This window comes from Lasioglossum baleicum, chromosome 12 (assembly GCF_051020765.1).
Source record: "Lasioglossum baleicum chromosome 12, iyLasBale1, whole genome shotgun sequence".
Taxonomy (NCBI): Eukaryota; Metazoa; Arthropoda; class Insecta; order Hymenoptera; family Halictidae; genus Lasioglossum; species Lasioglossum baleicum.
The window spans coordinates 1319447-1345739 of record NC_134940.1 but is presented as its reverse complement, the minus strand read 5'-3'; the positions used below and the strand labels follow the sequence as shown (position 1 = coordinate 1345739).

The 26293-nt window shown below is 35.8% G+C and overlaps 2 protein-coding genes across 4 annotated transcripts in view; one reads left to right on the top strand and one right to left on the bottom strand.

Moving 5' to 3' along the window:
* The window catches only part of LOC143214707 (cholecystokinin receptor type A), a 635098-nt gene that overhangs the window by 198005 nt on the left and 410800 nt on the right, over positions 1–26293 (top strand). The window lies entirely within an intron of this gene.
* On the bottom strand, positions 6242–7988 carry LOC143213997 (uncharacterized). Its single transcript, XM_076434451.1, has 3 exons — positions 6957–7988; positions 6702–6880; positions 6242–6376 (listed from the first exon to the last, which is right to left on the bottom strand). Exons 1-3 carry the CDS (start codon positions 7492–7494, stop codon positions 6296–6298), a joined length of 798 nt encoding a protein of 265 aa, XP_076290566.1. The 5' UTR covers positions 7495–7988; the 3' UTR covers positions 6242–6295.

Here is a 26293-nt window from a genome sequence, read left to right as displayed (position 1 = left end):
TAGGAGTGCTATTTTATAATTTGCGGAAAGTGACATTGAACCTTCGGTCTAGTGCACACCTTGTTGTTAAAGAAGTGGAGGTGTTGTGGGAAAAGGCCAAAATTCCAGTACAGTTAAACAGTCGCTGTGTCGAGAAATTGGAGTCATTATACCACAAGTGGAAGGTCTTACAAAAGAGTTGTAAACGACGATCCTAGATACAAGATCAACAGGAACAAGAGTTTCTTGATCAATTAGTGATCTTTTAGTAGCGGCGATTATTATAAAAACTTTGTCATTTTACCAACTAATGTGGCCGATCACATGCAAGAGGACATTTCAGGTTTTATATCAGACGAAAGCCGAAAATTTTTTAGTAGATTTAATATATTGACAGAATTTTTAAAAAAAGATCCAGTAGTTTGGCAAGATGAAGATTCTTACAAACTAGGTTTAGATATAGTTAAGGCTTTACCTGTGGTCAATGATTCGGCAGAAAGAGCCGTTAAGCTAATACAGGATTACATACAATCAAATTTTAGCTCGCAATGAGGAAGAAAAGCAGTTGGTACTGCAAATGGTAAAAGATTACCGCCAGCAATATCCTGACGCAACGAAAACAACAATAGCGAAAAACATGTAAATCGAACGTCGAGGGTCCGCAGCACAGGCGAACCACACAGCTACCTCCCTCTCAAGGAAACCCAGAGGAGTAGCGTCATAAAATACGCTGGCAGCGCGGGTCCTTACAGCCACTTCGGGTCTGAGGACCCGTTCTTCCAGTGACTTGTCAAGTTTGGATTCTCTCTCTAGATTTTGTATTGTTTGTCTGTTCATTTAATAAAATGCATTCTTGGCGAGCGGCTTCACCATTGATCGGCGTATTATTTGGTGACCCGCTCTGTCCTTGCCATCTTAAAAGCGGATAGCCTTACATTAGAATATAAGAAATAGTTCCTTATCACTATTCTGTAGAATATATTCAAAATATTCATTCACATGTATAGTACAATAGTACAATACAAAATGACATATCTCTGTTATTTGTGGTTATACGAAAAAATGTCAGAGGAAAAAGTTGCACTGTTCAATATGGTAAATATAATGGCACAAAAAAATTTTTTTTAAAAATGAAATTTTCGAAATTTCAAGGTCATCGTTATTTTTTTTTTAATTAAGGTCATATAATTTTTCCATATTCTTATTTAAAAAAAAATTACAAATCTAACGATATATAATACTTTATAGTTACGATGAATTTCAAAATTTTCAAAATTTTCAATTTAAATGCGCCACGTGATCCTTTTTTTCGATCGATTTCAAACTTTGCCCAAATTTTTTTCTCACCAAAGAGAACCATTCTGGGGGGCGTCGTGCTTTGTATCTCGATAAAAAATTTTCGCCAAGTATAGCTTAGGTCCACCCTAGTGTTCAGGTCCACAAGTATTTCATATTGTGCGTGTTCTAGAATTGGCGAAGTCGCAGTAAAAGATTGACTGGTCCTGAAATATTAACAATTTCTTAAAAAATATAGAGGAATATGAAAAAAAGAGCGCAGGATGTTCAAAAGTGACAACTTATCATCAACGGCGTGAAATTTTAAGAACTGCATCAAATTCTGCTGCTTCTGCAAGAGAAATTGCAGCAGAATTAAATAAATACTAAGATACGTAATGTACAAGGTACATATTATAAAAGAATGTAAATACACATAAAACGCCAAAACTAATGCGTAAACCACCGCTAACTAAACAACACAAAGAATCTCGTTTACAATTTTCTGAGAAGTATGTAGAAAAAATGGCGAAAAATTATCTTTAGTGATCAGAAGAGATTTATGTTAGATGGACAGGGTGGCTACAAAATTTTATTCAGTCAACAATTCGGTGGTGGTGGAGTAATGGTGTGGGCGGGAATTGGGTACTATGGAAACACGGAAATTAAGTTTATTGATGGAAAAATGAATAGTGCAAAGTACATTAGTTTAATCGACGAAAATTGCGGGCACAAACTTTATCTATCAGCAAGATAATGCAAGTGTTCGTAACGCGAAGATTGTAAAAGAATATTTTACCCGGGAAAATATTTAAATTTCGGAGTGGCCAGCCAGGTCTCCAGATTTAAATATTATAGAAAATTACTGGGCCCATTTAGACAAATAGGTACATTAGGGTGGACCTTAGTTACTCTTGGTGAAAAAATTTTTTCGCAATTTTAATGGTGCGACCCCGTCAATTTGTGCCATTTAGTGAAAAAATAAACCCTGTAAAAAATCAACTCGATCGGGCAATGAGAAGACGTGCCACAACGACTTTGTTTATGTAAAAAAATTAAATTTCACTAAAAATAGGAAAAACAGTTTTTAGCACATTATTTCATTATTAGATGTCATTTTAGACCAATATCTTTAATTGTAATAAAAAAAAGTTATTTATTAACAATTAAATTAATTTGTTTAAACGAAGATTGCAATATTTTTTTGCAATATATTTTGTTATTAATAAATACATACGTTTATAAATATTGGTGGTATTTATTATAAATGTTGACTTAATGTTTTTTTATCGACTGTAGGGTAACGCTGTTTATACTCTGATACAATTTGTAAAATGTCCTGTCTCTCGTTTTCATCTTTGGTAATACAATCGGAATACTCTTTCATTAATTTTACTGCTCGTTCAGCTACATCATTAACGATTTGTAAATTCCCTACAATTCTTGTCGCCGCTTTATAATTATTATCCGCTTCCCACAATGCTGGGTCCTTAGACATAAAATCTATATTTATATCAAATCTAGAAAAGAATTTCAATGTTTGTGTAGAAACAAAATTGTCCATAGTAATATCTATACAGGGTGTCCCAAAATTCGTGAAAATCCCGAAAGGGGGTGGTTCCTGAGACCATTCTAAGAGACATTTTCCTTTGCACCAATGTCAACTGCGGCTTTGTTTAGGAGTTATTAACGAAAAACACGGACCAATCAGAGCGCGCCCTGGCCCAGCGCGCCACGCCGCGCCGGCAAGCGAGTGTCGGTGGTACGCCGCGACATCGCAACGAACAAGAGTTTCTCGATAATGTGAACCCTCTCCGATTTCGATGCGCTTTGGATACGTTGTCAAGACCATGATTCTGAACAACATTTCTCTTTAGACTTTTTGGCAATCGGCTTTAGTTTACGAGATAATCGTAAAAAAAGAGAAGAAGCAGAAACTGATTGAATTAAAAACTCACGTATTCAGTCGTAAATCCATTTGCTGCTTCGAAATGTGTGTCACTGGGTCACTCGGTGACGAACTGCACAGATGTCTTCAGGTACACGGCAGTACCGAAAGCCAAGGGACATACGGCCAGGTCGACGAGCTGCACAGCCGGTGGTAGAAGGCCTAAGGGATGCGCGGTCAAGTCGACGATCCAGAATTTAACTTTCACTTTCGAATCGATAAATAATTCGTATGTTTATTTTACACAGATGCCTTGAAATTTTTCCACACTCACAATCACTGTTCACATTTGTCAACACATAGTTATGCACTAATAATAATTGCCATATCTCTTGTACTGCTGCACAAATCACAACAATCAGGTAATGCAATCACTAGACAGCGGATTTCATGCATTTGTAGCAAATATGAGTAGGTGCATTTTAATACAGTAGAGAGATTAAAATAATTTCAAAGCACCATAGTATTATTTTCAACTTCTTAAAATGATCACAGTAAGAATCAAATATCTGTCTGGCTCCCCTGTCCCTTGTAATAGCGGCAGCCAACATTCATTTTGCATAAAGATTCGCAGTCTAGTGATTAGTTTAAATATCACTATCAAAAACACAGCTAATAGCAACCGTTAGCTTTGAATTGACAAGTCTTTGGAGATGTTCTCTCTACCGCGGCTCGAACGACACTGATTTTCCTCAAGATTTTTCTAAAGAATTTAGGAAGGGCATTTAGAGTGTCGAAATTCGAAATGCACGCTGTAGCACGAGAACGACGGGACGGTTAGACGAAAAACAGAATGCGAGAAGGACCGCTGTAAGCTTTGTGGCAAACACATGTTTAGTTTTTCCTGCAGGTTGGTACGTAGAGTCGATGGGTAACTGTTCGAAAACGTCATCCGTCCTTTTACCCAGCAAGGGGTAAAAATGTCAGGTCAGCGTAGCATCCCTATTGTCCTATACCTTCCTTAAGAAACTTTCTAAAAGAAGGACAGACGACGTTTTCGAACGGTTACCCATCGACTCTGCGTACCAATCTACAGGAAAACCTAAACATGTGATTGCCATAAGTCTTAAAGCGGTCCTTCTCGTATCCTGTTTTTCGTCCAACCGTCCCGTCGTTCTCGTGCTGCAGCGTGCATTTCGAATTTCGACACTCTAAATGCCCTTCCTAAATTCTTTAGAAAAATCTTGCGGAAAATCAGTGTCGTTCGAGCCGCGGTAGAGAGAACATCTCCAAAGACTTGTAAATTCAAAGCTAACGGTTGCTATGTATTAGCTGTTTTTTTTACTGTTATATTTAAACTAATCACTAGACTGCGAATCTTTATGCAAAATGAATGTTGGCTGCCGCTATTACAAGGGACAGGAGCCAGACAGATATTTGATTCTTACTGTGATCATTTTAAGAATTTGAAAATAATACATTGGTGTTTTGAAATTATTTTAATCTCTCTAGTGTATTAAAATGCACCTACTCATGATTGCTACAAATGCATGAAATCCGCAGTCTAGTGATTGCATTACCTGATTGTTGTGATTTGTGCAGCAGTACAAGGGATATGGCAATTATTATTAGTGCATAACTATGTGTTGACAAATGTGAACAGTGATTGTGAGTGTGGAAAAATTTCAAGGCATCTGTGTAAAATAAACATACGAATTATTTATCGATTCGAAAGTGAAAGTTAAATTCTGGATCGTCGACTTGACCGCGCATCCCTTAGGCCTTCTACCACCGGCTGTGCAGTTCGTCGACCTGGCCGTACGTCCCTTGGCTTTCGGTACTGCCGTGTACCTGAAGACATCTGTGCAGTTCGTCACCGAGTGACCCAGTGACACACATTTCGAAGCAGCAAATGGATTTACGGCTGAATACGTGAGTTTTTAATTCAATCAGTTTCTGCTTCTTCTCTTTTTTTACGATTATCTCGCAAACTAAAGCCGATCGCCAAAAAATCTAAAGAGAAATGTTGTTCAGAATCATGGTCTGGACAACGTATCTAAAGCTCATCGAAATCGGAGAGGATTCACATTATCGAGAAACTCTTGTTCGTTGCGATGTCGCGGCGTACCACCGACACTCGCTTGCCGGCGCGGCGCGGCGCGGCGGGCCAGGACGCGCTCTGATTGGTCCGTGTTTTTCGTTAATAACTCCTAAACAAAGCCGCAGTTGACATTGGTGCAAAGGAAAATGTCTCTTAGAATGGTCTCAGGGACCACCCCCTTTCGGGATTTTCACGAATTTTGGGACACCCTGTATATAGTTTAATATCTTTTCTAGGAATGACCAATTTTTTACAATTTTGTTCTTCTTCTTTGTTGAGTGCTTCAACCATCTTTTTTTTAATTTCTACAGAAATGTGTGGATCAAAAAATGACAATCCCACATTTTCTGGTGACAAGTACCATAAGTGATTGCTCAGTTTTTGCAACGTAGCATTACTTATGGTTTCGTCAATCTCTTTATATTTCCATAGATCACTTAATAGTTCTAAATCTAACCGGGGTGCTATCGCAGGTACAGTGGTACGTACCCAAGCGAGTATGTATATATTAATTAAAAAAATACAAATACTTTGTATCCATAACTTTTTCTCACTACTTAAATGAAATTCATTCCTAAAAATATAAATTTTTATGCAATATATAGCCTTAGCCATCCACCTCGCATGGTGGAATGCGCCAGGCATCTTAAATCTAACACCTTTAGGTGGAGTTCCGCCTAGAAAAATTATCATAAGTTCTATCAGTTCCTTGTAATCATCCCTCGGTTGAATTTGTTGCAAATTGTGTATTGCCGCTTCAATCTTTTTATCAATCTCTATTACATTTTGACGTACAAATTCATCTTCTACGCCGGGCTTAAAATTGTCTTTATTTATTGAACTCCAAGAATTTTTAAATTTCTTAAAAAGAGGAACATCTGGACCCGTCGACTTTTTCATTTTTGTATCAAATGCAGCACGTAAAATTAATTCATAAATATGGTGACGGCATGGCAAATACAATAATTCTTTTTCTAATTTTTGTTCCAATAGAACGCAGGCTCCTTGTATTCTGCCGGTGTTGGTTGCGGTCGTATCAAAACAAAGGGCTTCTACTTGCTGTGATAAATTCCATTCTTCTGTCTTAGAGAAGATTGCCGACGCTTGATTGGCCCCACTACCCGATGGTATAACTGGAATTCCCAATAATTTTTTAATTTCCCCGCAACTTATAACTATCGGTAATCGTTCTACATTTTTGTGGCTTATATCTGGTATAAGTGTAGCATCCCAATGAATAGTTATGCCCCTAAGATTAATTTGTCCGAACATTTCTTGCAACTGTGCTGCATGCTCAGACCGATAATTATGTCGATATCTTCGAATAGATGTTCTATTTATTATTAATTCATTTAGGTCATGACCTAAACATTCTGCTGTTGCCATAACAATTCGAATTGCATCACGGTCGCTTATTCTACACGAATCTAAAACAGCTACTAATTTTGGAGTAATAACCTTCTGCTTTCCTCGTCTTTTCTTGGGGTTACTCGGCCCAGGTATATTGTAGTCCTCTGCCTCGGTGTCATCACCGTCAGGTACCTGAGGCTCGTCCGAAAGAATTTCTATGGTTCTTGCTAACGGGACTTCTGTCTCTTCATCACTGGATGTGGACGTTGATTCTAATTGTACTGAATCTATAACGTAAAAATAAATTTGCTATAATTGGAAAATATAAATGTGAAAGCATTAGAAATAACTTCAAAACATTACCATTGATCGATGATTCCTGAGCCCGTTGCCACCGCATCTCTTGTTGTTCCTTCCGCTCTGCTTGTCTTTCTTCTTTCTCTACTAATTTACGATCAATAGATGCCATCGAACCGATTCGTCTCTTTTCCCTCTGCTGCAGGAGGAATATCTTATCTTCCTCTACAGAAATCATTTCTAAGGCATTCGCATGTGCGATATCGAATAAATCCTCTAATGAATCTATAAATTCTTGTTCTCGCTTTCTCTGTAGATCATTTTGGCGATTCGCGGTTTTATTAAGCGTTCGCCATTTGTTGTATAGTTTTTCCACTTTATTAATACTATCCGATGTTTTTTTTATTGGAATTCTCGCCTTTTCCCAGAAAATTTCTACTTCTTTCATCACTAAAGCCGCACTTTCACGTAGATTTAAGTTCACTTTTCGCATATTATAGAACAATACACGTAAAAGTTGTCCGTTGCTTGGTAATTTAGCCCCAACAATTTGTGACTCAAAGTGATTTAATAGGAATAACTGATCACTGCTCCTTGTTTCCATCTTACTCAACTCTCTGTAGTATTTCCAATGCGAGTGCTACGAAGATTCGGCCTAGACTGCAGTGAGAAGTGAGTTCTCTTGTCGATGGACGTACGAAATGAGTTTAGGTATAACCATAAAAGAGGGGAGGCTTCTAAAGGGCCTAACGGAAAGTTTCCGAGGGTCAGTGGAATAGGTAAAAGGTTCTCAGGTAGCTGCAGCAAGCAAAACCTTGCTGACAGGTAACAGTGGTTTTCATTTCATATTGTAGTACTCTTGTACTCTTATACGCTAAAGGTTCAAACTTTCGAATAAATTATTCAAACTTATAAGTAAATATTGTTATTAAATAACCGAGAAATGATACTTTTGGTAAATAATAATAATTTTTTCAGCGGAAATGTTACAATGGAGTTATAGATAGAATTGGAGTAAAACTAGTGAAATTTCCAAACTTCAAGTCAATTGTGGCACCCTTTCCCTTTGTCCTATCGACTTCCGCTTTTGCAGAAATTATTTTATTATCAAATGGAACAAATCTAGAGGGTCGCACATAAAAATTTCGATGGTGGAAAATAAGGTCCACCCTAAGGTACATATAAGCCAGCGGAAGACAATTTCGAACCCTTGACGAATTAAAAACTTGTATTGAACCAAAATGGGTATCGTTAAGCAGAAACGTGATTAAAAAATTATATAAATCTCTACCGAAACGTTTATTGCAAGTTATACAAACAAAAGGCGGAGTTACAAAATATTAAGACATTATTTTTTTATACACATACTTAATGTTTTAGTTATTTTAAGAAATGTATGCTATCTTCTTCACGCACCGATTTTTTGTTTAATGTTACATATTCTCCAATAAAATTGTTTCTTCTCGTAAGGCCTAGATCGATCTTTTATCTGGCGCCTTTGACTATACTGAAAAATCCCATCTTTACATTATCGAGAAATGAGGAGACTTCAGGAGACACATCCTGCACCCTTACAGGATAATTAATAAATGGTCGAGTTGTACTGTACAGGGTGTTTAGCTACAGATGGGAGAAAATTTAAGGTGTGGTTCTCGACGATAATATAAGACGAAAATGAAGAATAAAAAAATTGCGATTTCGGCTTCGTTATTTAGTTATTAACAATTAAAAATCCGCCAAAAATGCTGCAACACTTCTAACAAAAGCGTACGTTGCGTACGTCACACAGGCGCGCGACAGTCTCGTATCAAGTGACAAACGCATGCATACCTTGGTTCTCATTTGGGGCCCAGCGAGGTGAAAATATTTAAAAAATCGTTGGCCGACAGTGAACCAACCTACTCGTTAAAATTCACAAGGGCATTTCTAATATCTGCCCTATGGAATTATCGAGTAGAAGGGGTCCAATGCCCTTTCACTTTTGAATTCTTCTCACACATATCCACAAATCCTTATCCTGCACTATAATTGTTCATAACACCGTACTTAGTATACTGGAATAAACGCTCTAGCACTATCTACAATATCATACACACGTACTACTAGTTTACAGAGAGTACAAGTTTACTGAGGGGAATGAGGAGAATGTAAAGAACTGGTAATCCTTTAATGTTGAAACACTGCACTTTATTGAACTTGATCTACGACGCGAGACTCGCTCACAGACGCAATGGATATCTTTGAGGTCGTGTGTGATTTCTGCGAACGGAAATCTTCGACGCGTGCGAGAAGAATCGTCCGTACAAGCTAGCATCCGTATGCACACTGATTCAAGACAGTTGATGTGGTCAATGCATACACATGAGATATTTCGCGGTCACAGACAGAATGAGAAAGAATCACGAAATTCGTGAAAACAGGATAGACAATGTATTGGTATAGCAACGCGCGATGTTTGGGCGGTAGTTTGCTGTAGATCTTCATTTGTTTTATCGATCTGGCAACGACCTCATCACTATCAGCTGTCTTGAATCAGTGTGCATACGAATGCTAGCTTATACGGACGATTCCTCTCGCACGCGTCGGAGATGTCCGTTCGCAGAAATCACACACGACCTCCAGATGTCCGTTTCGTCTGTGAGCGAGTCTCGCGACGTAGATCAAGTTCAATAAAGTGCAGTGTTTCAACATTAAAGGATTAGCAGTTCTTTACATTCTCCTCATTCCCCTCAGTAAACTTGTACTCTCTGTAAACTAGTAGTGCGTGTGTATGATATTGTAAATAGTGCTAGAGCGTTTATTCCAGTATATTAAGTACGGTGTTATGAACAATTATAGTGCAGGATAAGGATATGTGTGAGAAGAATTCAAAAGTGAAAGGGCATTGGACCCCTTCTACTCGATAATTCCATAGGGCGGATATTAGAAATGCCCTTGTGGATTTTAACGAGTAGGTAGGTTCACTGTCGTCCAACGATTTTTTAAACATTTTCACCTCGCTGGGGACCCAAATGAGAACCAAGGTATGCATGCGTTTGTCACTTGATACGAGACTGTCGCGCGCCTGTTTGACGTACGCAACGTACGCTTTTGTTAGAAGTGTTGCAGCATTTTCAGCGGATTTTTAATTGTTAATAACTAAATAACGAAGGCGGAATCGCAATTTTTTTATTCTTCATTTTCGTCTTATATTATCGTCGAGAACCACATCTTAAATTTTCTCCCACCTGTAGCTAAACACCCTGTATGTATAATATTATTTTACTCCATGTCTAGCAAGATCTTGGAAGCTGCACCTACCGGTAAAAGTGACTGGAATATAAAAAATAAAATATGGCTGTATTAACTTAAACAAAAATAGATTGTTGAATTCTTATCTTCTCATTTGTTGAATTTTTATAAATGCTTGAAGTTGATTTTTATCAGCGAGAAAGAAACTTTTGCTTTTACCAGTCGCCATTTCCTCATTTTTAAAAATTATTAAAATATCATACGCTGCACCGCTTCACAAAAATACTCCTTTTTTATGTAAGTAAATACAACAATTTTTTAGTTTTTATATTCCAGTCACTTTTACCGTTGCGTGGAAATTACCAAGGTTTTGCTGGTAGTTCTGCTGCAATTTTATATAATAAGAAAAATATGAAAATAAAGCTAAAATGTTTTGCTTAACCTTGTGCACTCGAATGGCGAGTCTGAGGCGCCACTAAAAGTTGCCATACCATTATTCAAAACAGTTTTAACATTATTAAATTTGACTATATTCTATAAATTTTAAAAAGCTCAACTGTCATATAAGAAAACAGGTTCAATTTGATTTGCACAATGTAAAAAAGATTACATAGAACAAAAATTATCTGGGTTGAAACAAATATCTCGATTTTGGAATTCAAATTGCTTCGAGTGCAAAGGGTTAATATTCCCTAAAAAATTCTTTTTATAGTATCTTTCTATGCGCAAAAAATGATTAGATTTACTCCATTTTATTAGGCTTACAGTGTTGCAAACCCTTTAAATTAATGCTATAGTCTTCAATCTTAAAATGCTTGCGTAAAACAAGTACAAATAAGATTGATTACACGAACGTACGGTTCCAAGAGACATTCAATACTAAAGGATTCAGTGCAAATCTGGCAGGAGTCTTTCGAGAAAAGTACTCGATTTAGAATGTGGACTCCGTAATACTGACGGTTTCTCACCGAAATTGAATCTCACAGACTCCGTTGAACGGGCAGAGTAAAGAATTGCGAGGTGTGATGCTTTGATCAACTGTAACCGTGATAAGAAACGGTGCAAACAGATCCACGAACTTATCTGCAGGAATTGTAAATAAACCAGGGCTTATGTAAATACTATAATAGTTAACTGTAACAGATACGTGTAATCTATTGTTGTTAATGCGGCATCCGAGGTATGTTGAAACAACATAAGTACGATTAATACCTCGCAGATTCTGAAACCGACGACACTTACTGTATATCTGGTTTAATAAATTATACTTTATAAAATATATATTTGTATTACATAATACACAAACGATTGATCAAATGTTCGAAAGAAACGAAAATAAATAGCACTACACTTGTACGGTGCAGAGTTGTGCAGAATTACAATTGAATTACTCTAGAATTATAATTACAAAGTAATCGAATTACATTGTAATTCAGTTATATCGTGATTCATAATTCAGATCTTCATTCAATTAAATTACAATGTAATTCGTAATTGCAATGGAGTACAATTATAAAATACATTGTAATTGAATTACGGCTACTTGCTTACTGAACATCAGGTAGTTTGGTACAATCACAAAAAAGTTATACTGTTTTAAAGTGTGTTCAAATACTTTCGTGGCTCACTGTATCTACAATATAACTCGTTGAACCTAATACTCTATTATTGTATATAACTCTAAAATTATTTCTTATTTAATTTGAGTCAAGTTGTTGGAGTACATAATTCTTTGAAATAATTCATTTTAATTGAAAACGAAATAAATGTACTTTTCCCAGGTAACTCTCTCTCTTATCGAATAAAAATAATAAAATACTTCAAATAATTATAATATTAAAAATACTCTTTCAAATTATTTGTTATCTTATTTTAGATAAAATGTGCCCAAATCTGGTTCAATCACGTCTAATCTACGTTTAGGTTATTTTTCATGAACCAAAATTGTTATTACAAGAAATAAAAGTCCACTTAATTCTACGTTCATGAAACTTATCTATAAAAATTTGCATAAAGATCCGCTGTCTGGTTATACTGTTCTACCGTGATAGTTTCGAAGATATTAAGCTGTAAAAGCTTCTGCATATCATCCTACATGTATATGTATTCTTCTTGTAATGTAATGGGATTTACTCCTACAGTGGGTGTACAAAGTATTCGTACACCTTTTAAAAACTAATAACTTTTTTATAATCGTGCCAAACGACCTGATTTTTTATAATCAATTAGAAGCATTGGTTTACGAAATGATATGCAAGAAAAATTTTCCACAAATTATAATTTACAAGGTTACATGCAGAAATAGAAAAGGCAATTTTTAAAACTTTTTTTATTTGGGCACTTTAAATTTTAAATGCTTTAAATTTCATCGAAATCGATCAACATACATATGAGCTACAAGCGGTTAAAAATGGTGAAAATCGAAGGTTTACACGACTTTTGATCAGTTTCTGCTTAAAATAAACAGAATTTCGTCAACCGATTTCGATTTTCGATGAAATGTGTATAACTAACATATATCTGCAAAATATATATTTTAAATTTTTATTAAGGGCCCAAAAAAAAGTTTTACAAAATGCCTTTTTTATTTTTGCATTTAACCTTGTAAATTACAATTATTTGGAAAATCTTTTTCGCATATCATTTCGTAAACCAATGCTTCTAGTTGATTATAAAAAATCAGGTTGTTTGGTACAATTATAAAAAAGTTATTAGTTTTTAAAAGGTGTACGAATACTTTCTACACCCACTGTATGTATACAGGGTGGTCCGTTTAAGTAAGACCACCTAAATATCTCTTCAGGTTATTGTGATGCAAAAAATATTTATTACGTAATGTGTATATCATCAGTGGACCAAATATCTGGCACGAATATTTTTTTCCGAAGGTAATTTTTTTCGGAGTTATCAAGGTCATCGATGTTTTTTGGTACATAACTACATTCTTATTTTATTGCATCGGGTAACTGATCGAAAAATACATTCAGATATGTATAATAACATGACCTTGAGCTTGATCTGAAGGTAAAACTTTAATTTTCGTAGATCAAGGTTGTTTGAAGGTCATGTTATTATACATATCGGAATGTATTTTTCGATCAGTTACCCAATGCAGTAAAATAAAAATGTAGTGATGTATCAAAAAACATCGATGACCTTGATAACTCCGAAAGAATGACCTTTGGAAAAAAATATTCTTGCTAGATATTTGGTCCACTAATGATATGCACATTACGTAACAAACATTTTTTGCATCACAATAGCCTAAAGAGATGGACCGCGCAAAGGAACGCCAATTTTCGAAGATCAAGGTCATTTGAAGGTCATGTTTTTATAAATATCTGAATGTATTTATCGAACAGTTACCCGATGAAATAAAATAAAAATGTAGTTATGTATCAAAAAACATCGATGATCTTGATAACTCCGAAAAAATGACCTTTGGAAAAAAATATTCTTGCCAGATATTTGGTCCATCGACACCATGCACATTACGTAACAAATATTTTTTGCATCACAATAACCTGAACAGATATTTAGGTGTCCTGTTTTAGACGAAACACCCTGTCTAGTTTAAATCACAATGTGGCTACTATAACATAATGAAATAAAACAATTATTCATTGAATTCAGAAGCAAGTTAATAGTTTCTACAATCTCGGAATCTCCAGTTAACCGGAAAATTCGAAAATTTGTTTGTAGCGTAAATGATAAGCTGAAGTTTTTAAAATAAAATGCAGAAAGTTAGAAATGTAAATACAGCTTAGTTACGGATTTGCAGCGTCGAACGTAAGCCAGCGTAGGTGTGCGCTGAGAGGGTTGAACTTAATACGCATTTATCTCGAACTGACATTTTCCGAAACGCCGAACATGAAATCTCAATCTATGTATATGTATTGATCCGATCACTATATATATTCTCGGAACATTCCGAAACGACTTTTAATATTGAAAAACAATATTATTGAGCAGTAATATTAAATTATTATGACAATAATTAATTGTATAGAGAATTTGATATTATTGAGGAGTAATATTAAATAAGTTATCATGAAAATAATTAATTATACAGAAAATTTGATATTATTGAGGAGTGATATTAAATTATTATGAAAATAATTAATTATATAGAAAATTTAATAGTATTGAGGGGGAGTAAAATTAAATTATTATGAAAATAATTAATTATATAGAAAATTTGATATTATTGAGGAGTGTTCGGGATTCAAAGTAAGGAGTTAGACCCCGCTGTTAAGGCCCCGTTTAACGGCTAAGCCCCGTTTCACACTTGAGCGGACCGTCCGCACTCCGCGCGCGGACCGCGGAGCGCGGACGAGTCGATGCTGTTTTCACAGTCAAGCGGAGCGTCCGCAGTCGCATGCAGCTTCAATCGATAGTATACATATAGCCTGCAATATTATTCAAGTATAACAGAATTACGGCTTAATGTTGTTGCTGTTCATTATATAAATAAAAAAAAGAAAAAAGAAATTCTAACGAACAGGCGATACTGGGTACATCCGCTTATTGCTAAGCGAAGTTTAAAAGGCGCGTTTGTCTCGTTATACGTAGATTTACGTAACAACGAAGACAAATTTTTTAATTGTTTTCGTATGTCTATACAATCCTTTGAAGAATTAATTGGAAAAATTGGAGAGTTGCAGAGTTGGGCATTAATCGATTAAAATTTTAATCAAGATCGATTGATTAATGTGTACGATTCAAAAAGTAATCATTGAAAAATCGGAGACTGATTCAATCGATTGATGAAGTTAATCGCCCCATACGGTCTATCCATAAATTGATCCTTCAAACTAGTGGGTTTATTGTTACGAACGTAACAATAAGCCCCGTTTCACACTTGAGCGGACCGTATCATTTTTTCATGAAATAACCCACTAGTTTGAAGGATCAATTTATGGATAGACCCTTATTCTGTATTCTCGCGCCTTATTCTATACTCTCGCTCATTTGACAAATCGAATAAAACCTAGCGTTAATAAAGTGATTTGTTACATTCAAACGAACCATTCCACTCTCGCGAGTTTCTTCGTTATTCTATCCCTCACGTTCTCTTTCCTCGCGCGCTCAAATCTGGGCGATCCCGGCACCCCGGCATTTCCGACCAACAGTCGAAGCCGAAACAAGGAGTAATATTAAATTATTATGAAAGTAATTGATTATATGGAAAAACAATATTATTGTTTCAGCATTTATAAACAAAGTAACACATCTGTCGCAAAAATTGACATATTCTCCCTAAAGCGTTGTTATTCGGTGAATTTTGAAATAATTAAATAATGGTTCCTTTAATGCGCTTAGATATTGAAGTACAATAAATGTAAAAATGCTGCTTTTTGGATTCAGATAATCCAAAATTCAGTTATGAAGTCAACTCAATTGGGTATTTAATCTTTTTTTCATAATTCGCAATTAAAAATTTCCTGCCTTTTCGGCGCAGTAGTCTAACCCCTTACAATTTAGCCTACGTCAGTTTATTTTTTTCAACTTAAGCTTAAAATTATGTCAATGTTGATTAACGAAACAAACATTTATTTTTCTAGTGTCCATTTATATGTACCTATTTTGGAAACTGTACAACAATAATGGATTCAAAACTGTAGAGGAATGTTTGAATAACAAATTAATTTTCTAGTAGAATATTACACATATTAATTGAATTAGAAATGATGCAGAGTTTCATGATAAGCATTACTAAAATTCAATACAGACTGGGGCACCTAAAACAGGCCTATAAAACAAGTAAAATATTTTCCATCGCAGTTGACCTTCAACGATCCTGAATGACCTTGAGTCGTGTGTCACTGTACGCGTCTTAAAACGCCCTATTACTTAATATATATAAAAGTACATATGTCATTTTAATTGAAAAAACAGAGTTGACCTTCATTCGTCCTCTACCCGTCCACCTACAAAAAAACTATTAACATGTAACAATGCCACCCTCGAAATCACGCAAAGGCTATACCCGGGTTTGGCGGGATTTTAATCGAGCTTGGACCATTTGATAGCCTATCCAAATCCTCTCTGCCAAGTTTCAGCCCCGAATCGCATCTGTAAGGGTAGTTATTGAGGACAATCGAAAAACCAGTGTTTGGCTTTTTCCCCTATTTATTGACAACTCAAAATTCGGAAAAAAATCTGACACATTTCATATTTCAGATACTAAGCCACATATTAGGTATCATTTTCAAATTTCTCTGTTGCAAACTCTGGTTGTAAAAAATGAAAAACACGAAAAAATGTAGATTACATATTGCATATATGTATGTAGAAATCGAAAGAGTACTACCACAGATTTAATTTAGCAATGAAATATTATCTTAAGTATTATGCTCAATCTTTTTCAAATTCCTGAGTATGGTGCGTCATAGTACCATAGTACGTACCATAGTACGTCATACCACTTTTTTCTGAATCATGAAAATATATCATGTAATATTAAACTTATCTTCCAGACTTTAAAACTTGCGTAGTACGAAAAACGAAAATAATACCATGTACGGCGTACGGTATATTCGATAGCGGTGCGCTACCGTCACTACGCACAACATGGCGGCGCGGCGCTAACCTGTCAAAAACACAGTAAATCGCTCAACTTTAAACACTTATAACTTTTAAACCATTGATTCTCCAGGATCGAGACTTGGATTTCTCACATCTTCTCGTCCAAATCTACTGGATAACATAGGAAAAAGGAAAAAATTTTTGGTTACCTTCTTGGTTACTTTCTTGGTTGCTTTCTTGTAAGGAGTGTCAAGATTCATTAAGTGGTGCAAAAAAAATATGTTTTCATTTTTAAAAAGTCAGTGACTTTGCGTGAACCATTTTCCGATAGGAATAATAATAATCATAGAAATCGGAGCGGTAATAAGTGGCGATCCACCCTGTATATTCATTATTACGTAGAATTAATTACATTGTAATCGCCATGTTATTTCGTTCGATGTGCAGGTTGAAATTTTTGACCTTTTCACAATTGGATGCTGCAGTTATGTTTCTTAATTCAAGCAAGATATACAGGGTGTTTAGCTACAGGTGGGAGAAAATTTAAGGGGTGGTTCTCGACGATAATATAAGACGAAAATGAAGAATGAAAACGAAGCCGAAATCGTAATTTTTTAATTCTTCATTTTCGTCTTATATTATCGTTGCGAACCACCCCTTAAATTTTCTCCCACCTGTAGCTAAACACCCTGTATATGACAACGTAACATTGATGAATGGGCGATAATACGAAGAGTTGCGAAAGAGGCGAGGAAGTTCAACGAAGCGTGGGAACGTGTGAAACACTGATGGTTTAAGTACATAAATTTTGCGATAAAAGGTATTATGATATTAACGAGAAATAGAAAAATCTCTGCAGAAAACACATTTAAGAATGTTATGAAATCATTCATGCACGAACGAATGTTGCTAAGCTACTTCAGTTTTATTTTTCTATTTCCACTATAGGTACATACAGTCTAACAAAATTAAGTGCCTCGAAATTTTATTGCTCGAATATTTAATTCTTCGAAAACGCGTCTCGTCAGTAATAGTTTATAACATTCTCAATATTACAACTTAAAAAATTTACTCATTATACCTCCATATATTGTACATTAAGTTTATATTTCTTACTTAAAATGTACAAAAGTATTCATTTCTGCTTTTCTGTTTTTTTGAAATACTTTTTTTCTTAAAATTTAGAATTTCATATTTGCAAAATTATTAATAATTCGATATATGTACGTACAGTTCACAGTACATTATATAAATATTTTTCAACACCTTTTTAATGCTTGTGTTAAACGTTTGTAGAAACCCAGATAGCACAAAGATGTATTTAAGACGTCTTTTAGACGTCTGCAGTTGGAGATCCAGACGTCTTAATGTCTTATGAATGTCTTTGTGAACATCTTGTGTTAGAAAAAGTACGTCTTAAAGACGTCTTTAAAACATCTGTCTGACGTCTAAAAGACGTTCACGAGACGTTCGTAGGAGGACTTTAAGCGGTCCCTAAGAAGTCTTATAGGTGCATGAATGTTAATTAAAATAAAAGAAGGGACGAGTAAAAAAAGATTTCGACAAAAACGAGTTTAGAGCTAAACCAATAAATAGCTTTATTGAAAGAACGCATGTGGAATTGGCATAAAAAGTGTAATACACAGATAACAATTGCAATTAAAAATTATTACAAACAATAAAAATTACAATTACAATAAAAATTGAAATTGAAGTTGAAATTGAAATTGAAATTGAAATTGAAATTGTTACAAGCCACGGCCGGGAGCAGCACGAGTGGCCGGCGAAGGGTTGTTACCCTAGGAATATGGTATCAATTTGTTAGTTAAGGAACGCGGACGAACCCGATGCGAAACCGGGGAGCTGCTAGGAGGTTGTATAATAGCACAGACGAACCTGATGCGAAATTAGGGAGCTGTTAGGATGCGGACGAGCCCAATGCGAAATTGGGGAGGCGCTAGGTTGGATAAATCTCTGTTTGGACAATTGGAATGTCGCGAATGAACCTGAAGCTTAATCAGGGAATCGCTAGGATAATTAGTATAAGCCTCGTAACTAGTATAATTTAATTTATACAATCCGAGCGGTAAGATTATATCGTGTGGGGACGTTCAATTACTTGATTAGGATATTGGACAATAATAAAGGGTTTAATGAATTCGCGTTAATTATCAAAGAACACAAATATATTCTTACTATCAGAATTCATATTACAATTGTGTAAGTGTCGCGAATGGATTTTGAATTTAGAGTAGAAAGAATTGAAAGATGATATTACATAACCTAACAATAAGACGCACGGTCTTGACGCACTGGCAATGCGGGGGTCTCGGAGCAACCTTATCACTGCCTAACAGATTTTACACCGAACTCGCGGAATCTGTACGGTTAAACTTTGATTCAAAAGGAACGAACACCCGATCTCACTGGTAGTTGACTTCCGAGATGCAGCACGACGCAACACGATTCGTGATTACGACAGTACTAGCCCACGAGAGTAGAAATGTAAGAGCTTATACAGGGTGTCCCAAAATTCGTGAAAATCCCGAAAGGGGGTGGTTCCTGAGACCATTCTAAGAGACATTTTCCTTTGCACCAAAGTCAACTGCGGCTTTGTTTAGGAGTTATTAACGAAAAACACGGACCGATCAGAGCGCGCCCTGGGCCGCCGCGCCGTCACGTTGCGATGTCACGGCGTACCGCGACACTCGCTTGCCGGCGCGGCTTTGCCCGCCGGGCCAGGGCGCGCTCTGATTGGTCCGTGTTTTTCGTTAATAACTCCTAAACAAAGTCGCAGTTGACTTTGGTGCAAAGGAAAATGTCACAAATGTCATAAATGGAAGAATATAAATTGATACAGGGTGATTAAAAGATCAAAAAAAAATTTTTGCGAATTGGATCCCCCGAGTGGGTACTCGTTGGAAGCGAAATCCTATGAGGAGTCTGTTTATATAATAAAAAAGATAGGTTATAAGGACACTTAGAGGAAATAGAGGAAAAATAAGAAGTGGTAGAGAGATAGTTGCCTCCGACACCTCCCCTAGGGGCAAACTATCGAAAATTAGGGATTTTTTGGTTAGTTCGTTAAGTTACTAGTAAGTAAGTTAGAGTATAGGTTAGGCGAACTAGGATAAGTAAGTGCGTGCGAGCGTAGTTTTAGTATTAAGAGACGTGTACATAAACAGTGTGAAAAATAAAAAAAGCAAGAAAGAAGGTAACATTCCTAGAATATTTTTGGAAATTTTCCATTCGTCAATTGTTTTTATCAGCCTGGGGTGCATTTGCACCCCATACACTATACACAGAGGGAAGGTTAAGCAATTTTACAAACCTGGACTTGCTCTGGTTTCAATTCTACATACATGTTTACATAAAAATTTTGCAATTCAAAACATCTTGACATCTTGAAATGAAAAATATTTTATGAATAAAAGAATTAGATAACTTTTTTTAGAGAAATATGGGGAGCACATCGGAAATAAAGAACAATTTTTTGGGAGGTGGATAGCATTTCAAAGGTAAATTATACGACGCGACGCTGCACTAGAGCACAAAGCAGTGGGAACTGGTTCATGAATTTTGAAATCAATATTATGGGATCAATCGGGCGTACAAAATTCTTGAATATTAAAAATGGGATGTCAGTAGAGAGAATGGAACATAAAATTCTATGATATCTCGATGAAAACGTTGTTAGCAATTTACGAACTAATTGCTTGTAAATGGATTTGATATTAGGTACACTTCATTATAAGTTGTGAAGTTTGATTAGTTCGAAAATTCTATGTATAAGTTCAATCGATAGGTCAACGTTTCAAGATTAATGAAAGGTATGCTTAAGCAGTGAATGCAATTTTCGAGCAAACACTATGGCTATTATAACCAGCTTATCAGTCGGAAAATATATTTGCAACTGAAATGTTAATTAGTTCCACTATTTAGAGAGAACAGCTTTTACTTTTCAAAGAAACTCGTGAAAAATTTATTCTTAATATTTAATAATAATATTTTTAATAATAAAAATCCACACACACACGCGTTGCATTGAATATCAATAAAATACTTTTACTGCAATTGTAACAGTGTCAAATTTATCGCAGACATTGAATGTATTAACACAGTAAAAAGTGAAAGCAGTCAAAATCTAAAATTACGATCGGTCCAAATAGGTATAGTGTTATGTCCTGAAATAGACGCTTTTAGAGATTTGTATCTATTTTGAATATTTATTTCTGGGATAAAACGCAGTTTCGAACCTCCCTGCATTCACCGGCTTCGGTTCGGGTAATTAAGGATTATTCGATGTTTAATTGGCTTTGGTGGTGGATTGGCATCATAGAAACCGAAGTTAGGTATTAAAAAATGATTTGAGAGTCGATTTGATAACAAATAAACAAGATTGATTATATTTTAAGCAACAATTCCGGATACATAGAGTTATTGAGATATTATTATTATAAGTTGTTAGTATATATATTTACCGCGTAGGGTTGATTTCGCTTTGACTTGTGGTTGATGCTGCTGTTTCGAGCTGGTTCGAGGTGGAGAGCTGGTGATTTTTTATGATAATGATGATTATGCTCCGGCGGGTTAACACGCCTTCGAACACTTCTCAACTCCACTGAACCGAAACTGTGAATATTTTAAATGTTGACTGTAGACTTTGAATTGTAAAGTCTATCCCACGGGAGAGTACTCTTCTAGATGGTGGAGGTGCAGCGAGCCTATTATCTCTCACTCCACTACCCACTCCCCATTTTCTTGAACCAATTAGGGCGAAGATGCCCAAAGACGAACGAAAACTGGTCGTTCCGCGGTGGTACTCTCTCGTGGGACAGACTTTAGACTGACTGAACTTTCGACAGCTTTCTCATGTCAACTGAAGTGCTCCTGATGAGGAGTCGTCCCTTTTATCGTAATCGTTTTCTTATCAAATTTGTCGTCTGCATCTTTAGTCGCATGGTTAAATCTTGCATCCTTCTCTCTCCTGGCTGGATCCCTTGTTCTGCGCGTTCTCCCAGATAGTTCTCACCAGTCTATATCTGTGGTTGTCAGGAAGAACGCCACATCTCATAGTTTCGAAAAATTTGAATTTATGCATTATTTGAGCTTCATAGTATAGGATTTACGTATTTACCAGAAAAAAGTCATGAAAATAAATTCGACAAGCTCAAAAAAATAATGCAATTTAACCGGTGTCCTATGTCAAAACATTAGTGATCCAAACTTTAAACGGCAATACTAAAATTAGTACTTTTGAGAAGGAAGCTAACTCTATATAGTCACCAAATTAATAAAGAAAAAACAGATTGATGAAAAAACTGGCAAAAGATTGAAAACATACAATAATGCCATTATTCCAAGAGCTTACGCATTGCCAAAAACACACAAAGCAAATCTAGCCTGGAGAATAATAGTATCATCCATTGGTGGTCCTACATACAAACGTTCTAAGTTCTTTGCAAATATATTATCAAAAATAATAGTTAAATCTCGTTACCACACTGGCGATAGTTGGCAATTTGTAAAAGAAATTAGAAATATTGAGATTCCAGACGAGTCATTTATGTTGGTTTCTCTGGACGTAACAGCTTTATTTACCAATGTTCCACTTGATTTGGGTTTGCAGGTTCTTGAAAAACGTTGGAATGGAATAAGTGAACATACCACTATTCAACGTAATGAGTTTCTTTTGGCAGTGAAATTTATACTTGAGGCCAATGTTTTCAGTTTTAATGGCACGTTTTACAAACAGGTGTTTGGAACAGCTATGGGGTCTCCTATTTCCCCTGTGATTGCAAAGGTGATGGAAGAGTTAGAGAAAGTTTCTATTTCTAAATTACCTTTTGAGTTAATTTTCTACAGGGTGTAACAAAATTTAGTGTTATGGTTTTGGCAGGTGGTTGTACACCTTCGGATCGGTGGAGATTTGTTAAAAGAAATTGCCGCAAAATTGACTTTGACCTTGAGATTCAAGATAAAATTTTTTATGCTTGTATCGCATTCTACTCATCATGGGGACCAACCTTGTCGAAGGAACCATAAGTCGCAACTCAACCGTTCTCTTATAAAAGAATGTTAAATGTTTTAACGTCGTCTTCCGTTCCTTGAGTTGAGAACTATCGTGGTTTATGGCTGTTAACAATTGTCCTTGAACAGCGGCTTCGATTTAGCCACCATTATTTTCTAAACGGAACGAATGTAAACAAATAGAGGACAGTAAATATCACAACTTTCAGATGGCCACTGCCAATAATCACAGTCTTTTCTGGTCCTTCGTGTAGTGAGTGTTAGACGTCAGTTATGCAAAGTAGAAGAAGAAATTATAACGTGCGTCAGATGCTTCATGCTATTGATGAAGCATTTGGAAATTACACCTTAGCTCGCATAATATATCGTGAATATTTAATTAATACCGGACAAGGAAATCCTAGGAATGTGCCAGACAGAAGGGATTTTCAAAGATTGGACCAACGTTTTCAAGATTTTGAATTTGCTATTACTCCTGCACATCGGAGGGCAGGCCGACCTCGTAGTCATTGGAGGAAAGAGGAGTATATAATTGCACTTGCTCTTGCTCATCCTCTTTTGGGTTTACGCGGCTTTACTGTCCTCTATTTGTTTACATTCGTTCCGTTTACAAAATAATGGTGGCTAAATCGAAGCCGCTGTTCAAGGACAATTGTTAACAGCCATAAACCACGATAGTTCTCAACTCAAGGAACGGAAGACGACGTTAAAACATTTAACATTCTTTTATAAGACAACGGTTGAGTTGCGACCTATGGTTCCTTCGACAAGGTTGGTCCCCATGATGAGTAGAATGCGATACAAGCATAAAAAATTTTATCTTGAATCTCAAGGTCAAAGTCAATTTTGCGGCAATTTCTTTTAACAAATCTCCACCGATCCGAAGGTGTACAACCATCTGCCAAAACCATGACACCAAATTTTGTTACACCCTGTACAACACAAAGTGGGTTTAATAAACGGTCTGATTGATCGTGCAGTCCTACTATCTGATCCTGAATTTAGATCTGATAATTTGTTATTGATTAGAGATGTTTTGAAACGTAATGGTTATCCTGTCTTGCTTATATCCAAGACCATCAAGGAACGATCTATAAATAATTCAAATGTTTATTTCACATAGATGCCTTGAAATTTTTCTACACTCACGATCACGGTTCACATTTGTCAACACATAGTTGTGCAGTAATAACGATTGCCATATCCCTTGTAGTCGTCGCACTTCCGCCGCTTTCTCTCGCACACTCACGGTCTCTCTCTCAATCACATTCGCTCGTTAGGGCATTCACCCAGAGTTGGGCATTAATCAATTAAAATTTTAATCATGATTGATTGATTAAGGTGTACGATTAAAAAAAGAAATCATCGAGAAATCGACGATTGGATCAATCGATTGATGACGTTAATCGTCAATCGTTGATTAAAAAAAGAAATCATCGAAAAATCGACGATTGATTGAATCGATTGATGAAGTTAATCGTCAATCGTTGATTAAAAAAAGAAATCATCGAAAAAAAACCGTAACATTTACGTGCTTGTAAACAGAGTTTGTATTTGTATACAGGCAAACCTATTTTTGTGCGGTCTTTCTTTATGCGATTTTTTTTGCGATTTGTTCTGTGCGATTCTTTTTTTATGAGGTATATGAATATCGAGATTCTGTTCGCCATATGTAAGTTCGCTGCGAGGTTAGGTCGATCTCAACTGTGTTGGCATCACTTTTTTTTCTATCAATGTGTATGTTCAGATTGCATCAACCAATTTCATTAGGCATGCTCAATGTTCTTATAGAGGGTGTCCTGTTGAAATGAGATCAGCAGGATATCTCGGAAGACGTTGTCGTTATCAAAAAAGTGTTCCTACAAAAGTTGTTTGGTATGACGGGCTACATTACGTAATTAATTGTTTTCTTGTAGGTGGAGTGATCGAAGACATTTCAAGGTCACCTTGATTTTTTTAAATGGAATGTTCTATTTTTTTATGCCATAAATCGATAGAGTATCGAATTCCGAGTATAAAAGTGTTGACTTTATATGTCCTAAACCTAATAACACTGTCCAACAAATTTCAACTTTTTAAAAGTATTTCGATTCCCACTATGTGATTCTTATAGAGTTTTCCGCGCTGATTCCAAATCTGGTTTTAATTTTTTTCCTATACGTCCAGTTTTTGAGAAAATGGAGTTTAAAAAAAAGACATATTTTTCAACTTTAAACAAATATTGCGATGTTATTATAAAAGATATTGAATTGTTCTTTACAGCAAAAGATTCTGTAGCCTTTCCTGAATACAGTGATATCCAATATTAATACATTATGATTGTGTAAACATGTTTAAACAATGACTAAAGACGGAGATGCACCACTTTTGCACCAATTTTTGCGGATATTTTCGAATTTATCTCAAAAAATAAGGGTCCAGCGAAAAATTGAACTACATATACCACGCGAAAGAGCAGACTTTTATCTTGAGAAACCCCCCTGTGAAGTTTGCATGGTCGACGTTTTCTTCGAACCAGAAAGCAAAATATCTTCGCCCGACATGAGTTGCCACCAGTGGCGCTCACCACCAGAACGGTCGTTCGCCGCTCCGTACCCGTCGCTGCGCCGTATCCCGTCCCGAGCGCCACTGGCGGAAACTCATGTCGGGCGAAGATATTTTGCTTTCTGGTTCGAAAAAATCGTCGACCATGCAAACTTCACAGGGGGGTTTCTCAAGATAAAGGTCTGCTCTTTCACGTGGTATAGTTCAATTTTTCGCTGGACCCTTATTTTTTGAGATAAATTCGAAAATATCCGCAAAAATTGGTGCAAAAGTGGTGCATCTCCGTCTTTAATCATTGTTTAAACATGTTTAAACAATCATAATGTATTAATATTGGATATCATTGTATTCGGGAAAGTCTACAGAATCTTTTGCTGTAAAGAACAATTCAATATCTTTTATAATAACATCGCAATATTTGTTTAAAGTTGAAAAATATGTCTTTTTTTAAAACTCCATTTTCTCAAAAACTGGACGTATAGGGAAAAAATTAAAACCAGATTCGGAATCAGCGCGGAAAACTCTACAAGAATCGCATAGTGGGAATCGAAATACTTTTTGGCTGTTGGACAGTGTAATTAATGAGATATTATCCAAAGAAGAAAGAACATTGTTTCGATCCTACAGTAGACTGCGGATTATATGCATTTTTGGTACAAATGAGTAGGTGTATTTTAAAGCAGGTAAAACATTAAAACAATTTAGAGGTACCATTATATTATTTTTAATCTATTAAATATATAAAGAGAGAAATTAAATTTTGATTTCACCTCTGTATCTTGCGATTCAGATGGAAAGTTTTTATTTTGCATAAAGATCCGCAGTCTAATCATTAGTATTATATCTCATACACGAAGTTAAATTCATTTAGATATTAGAAATAATAGAATCCTCATAAATACACTGAGAAAAAAATCCTGTCGAAACAAAAAAAATATATGTTGATTCAATAAGATGTACTATTGAATAGTGCCAATGTCAGATGAACTTATTTTAATATTTAATACTATTGAATTTAATAGCAAAACTCACTTCCGCCAATCATATAAGCCAATAGTTTGACCATCAAT

Excerpts from the sequence above, each read along its gene's own strand:
- LOC143213997 (XM_076434451.1), bottom strand. The coding sequence starts at position 7,494 with ATGGAAACAAGGAGCAGTGATCAGTTATTCCTATTAAATCACTTTGAG. Across the intron at positions 6,881-6,956 it reads TCAGGAATCATCGATCAATG|ATTCAGTACAATTAGAATCA; the intron begins GTAATGTTTTGA and ends TTTACGTTATAG. Across the intron at positions 6,377-6,701 it reads AAAGACGAGGAAAGCAGAAG|TTATACCATCGGGTAGTGGG; the intron begins GTTATTACTCCA and ends TGGGAATTCCAG.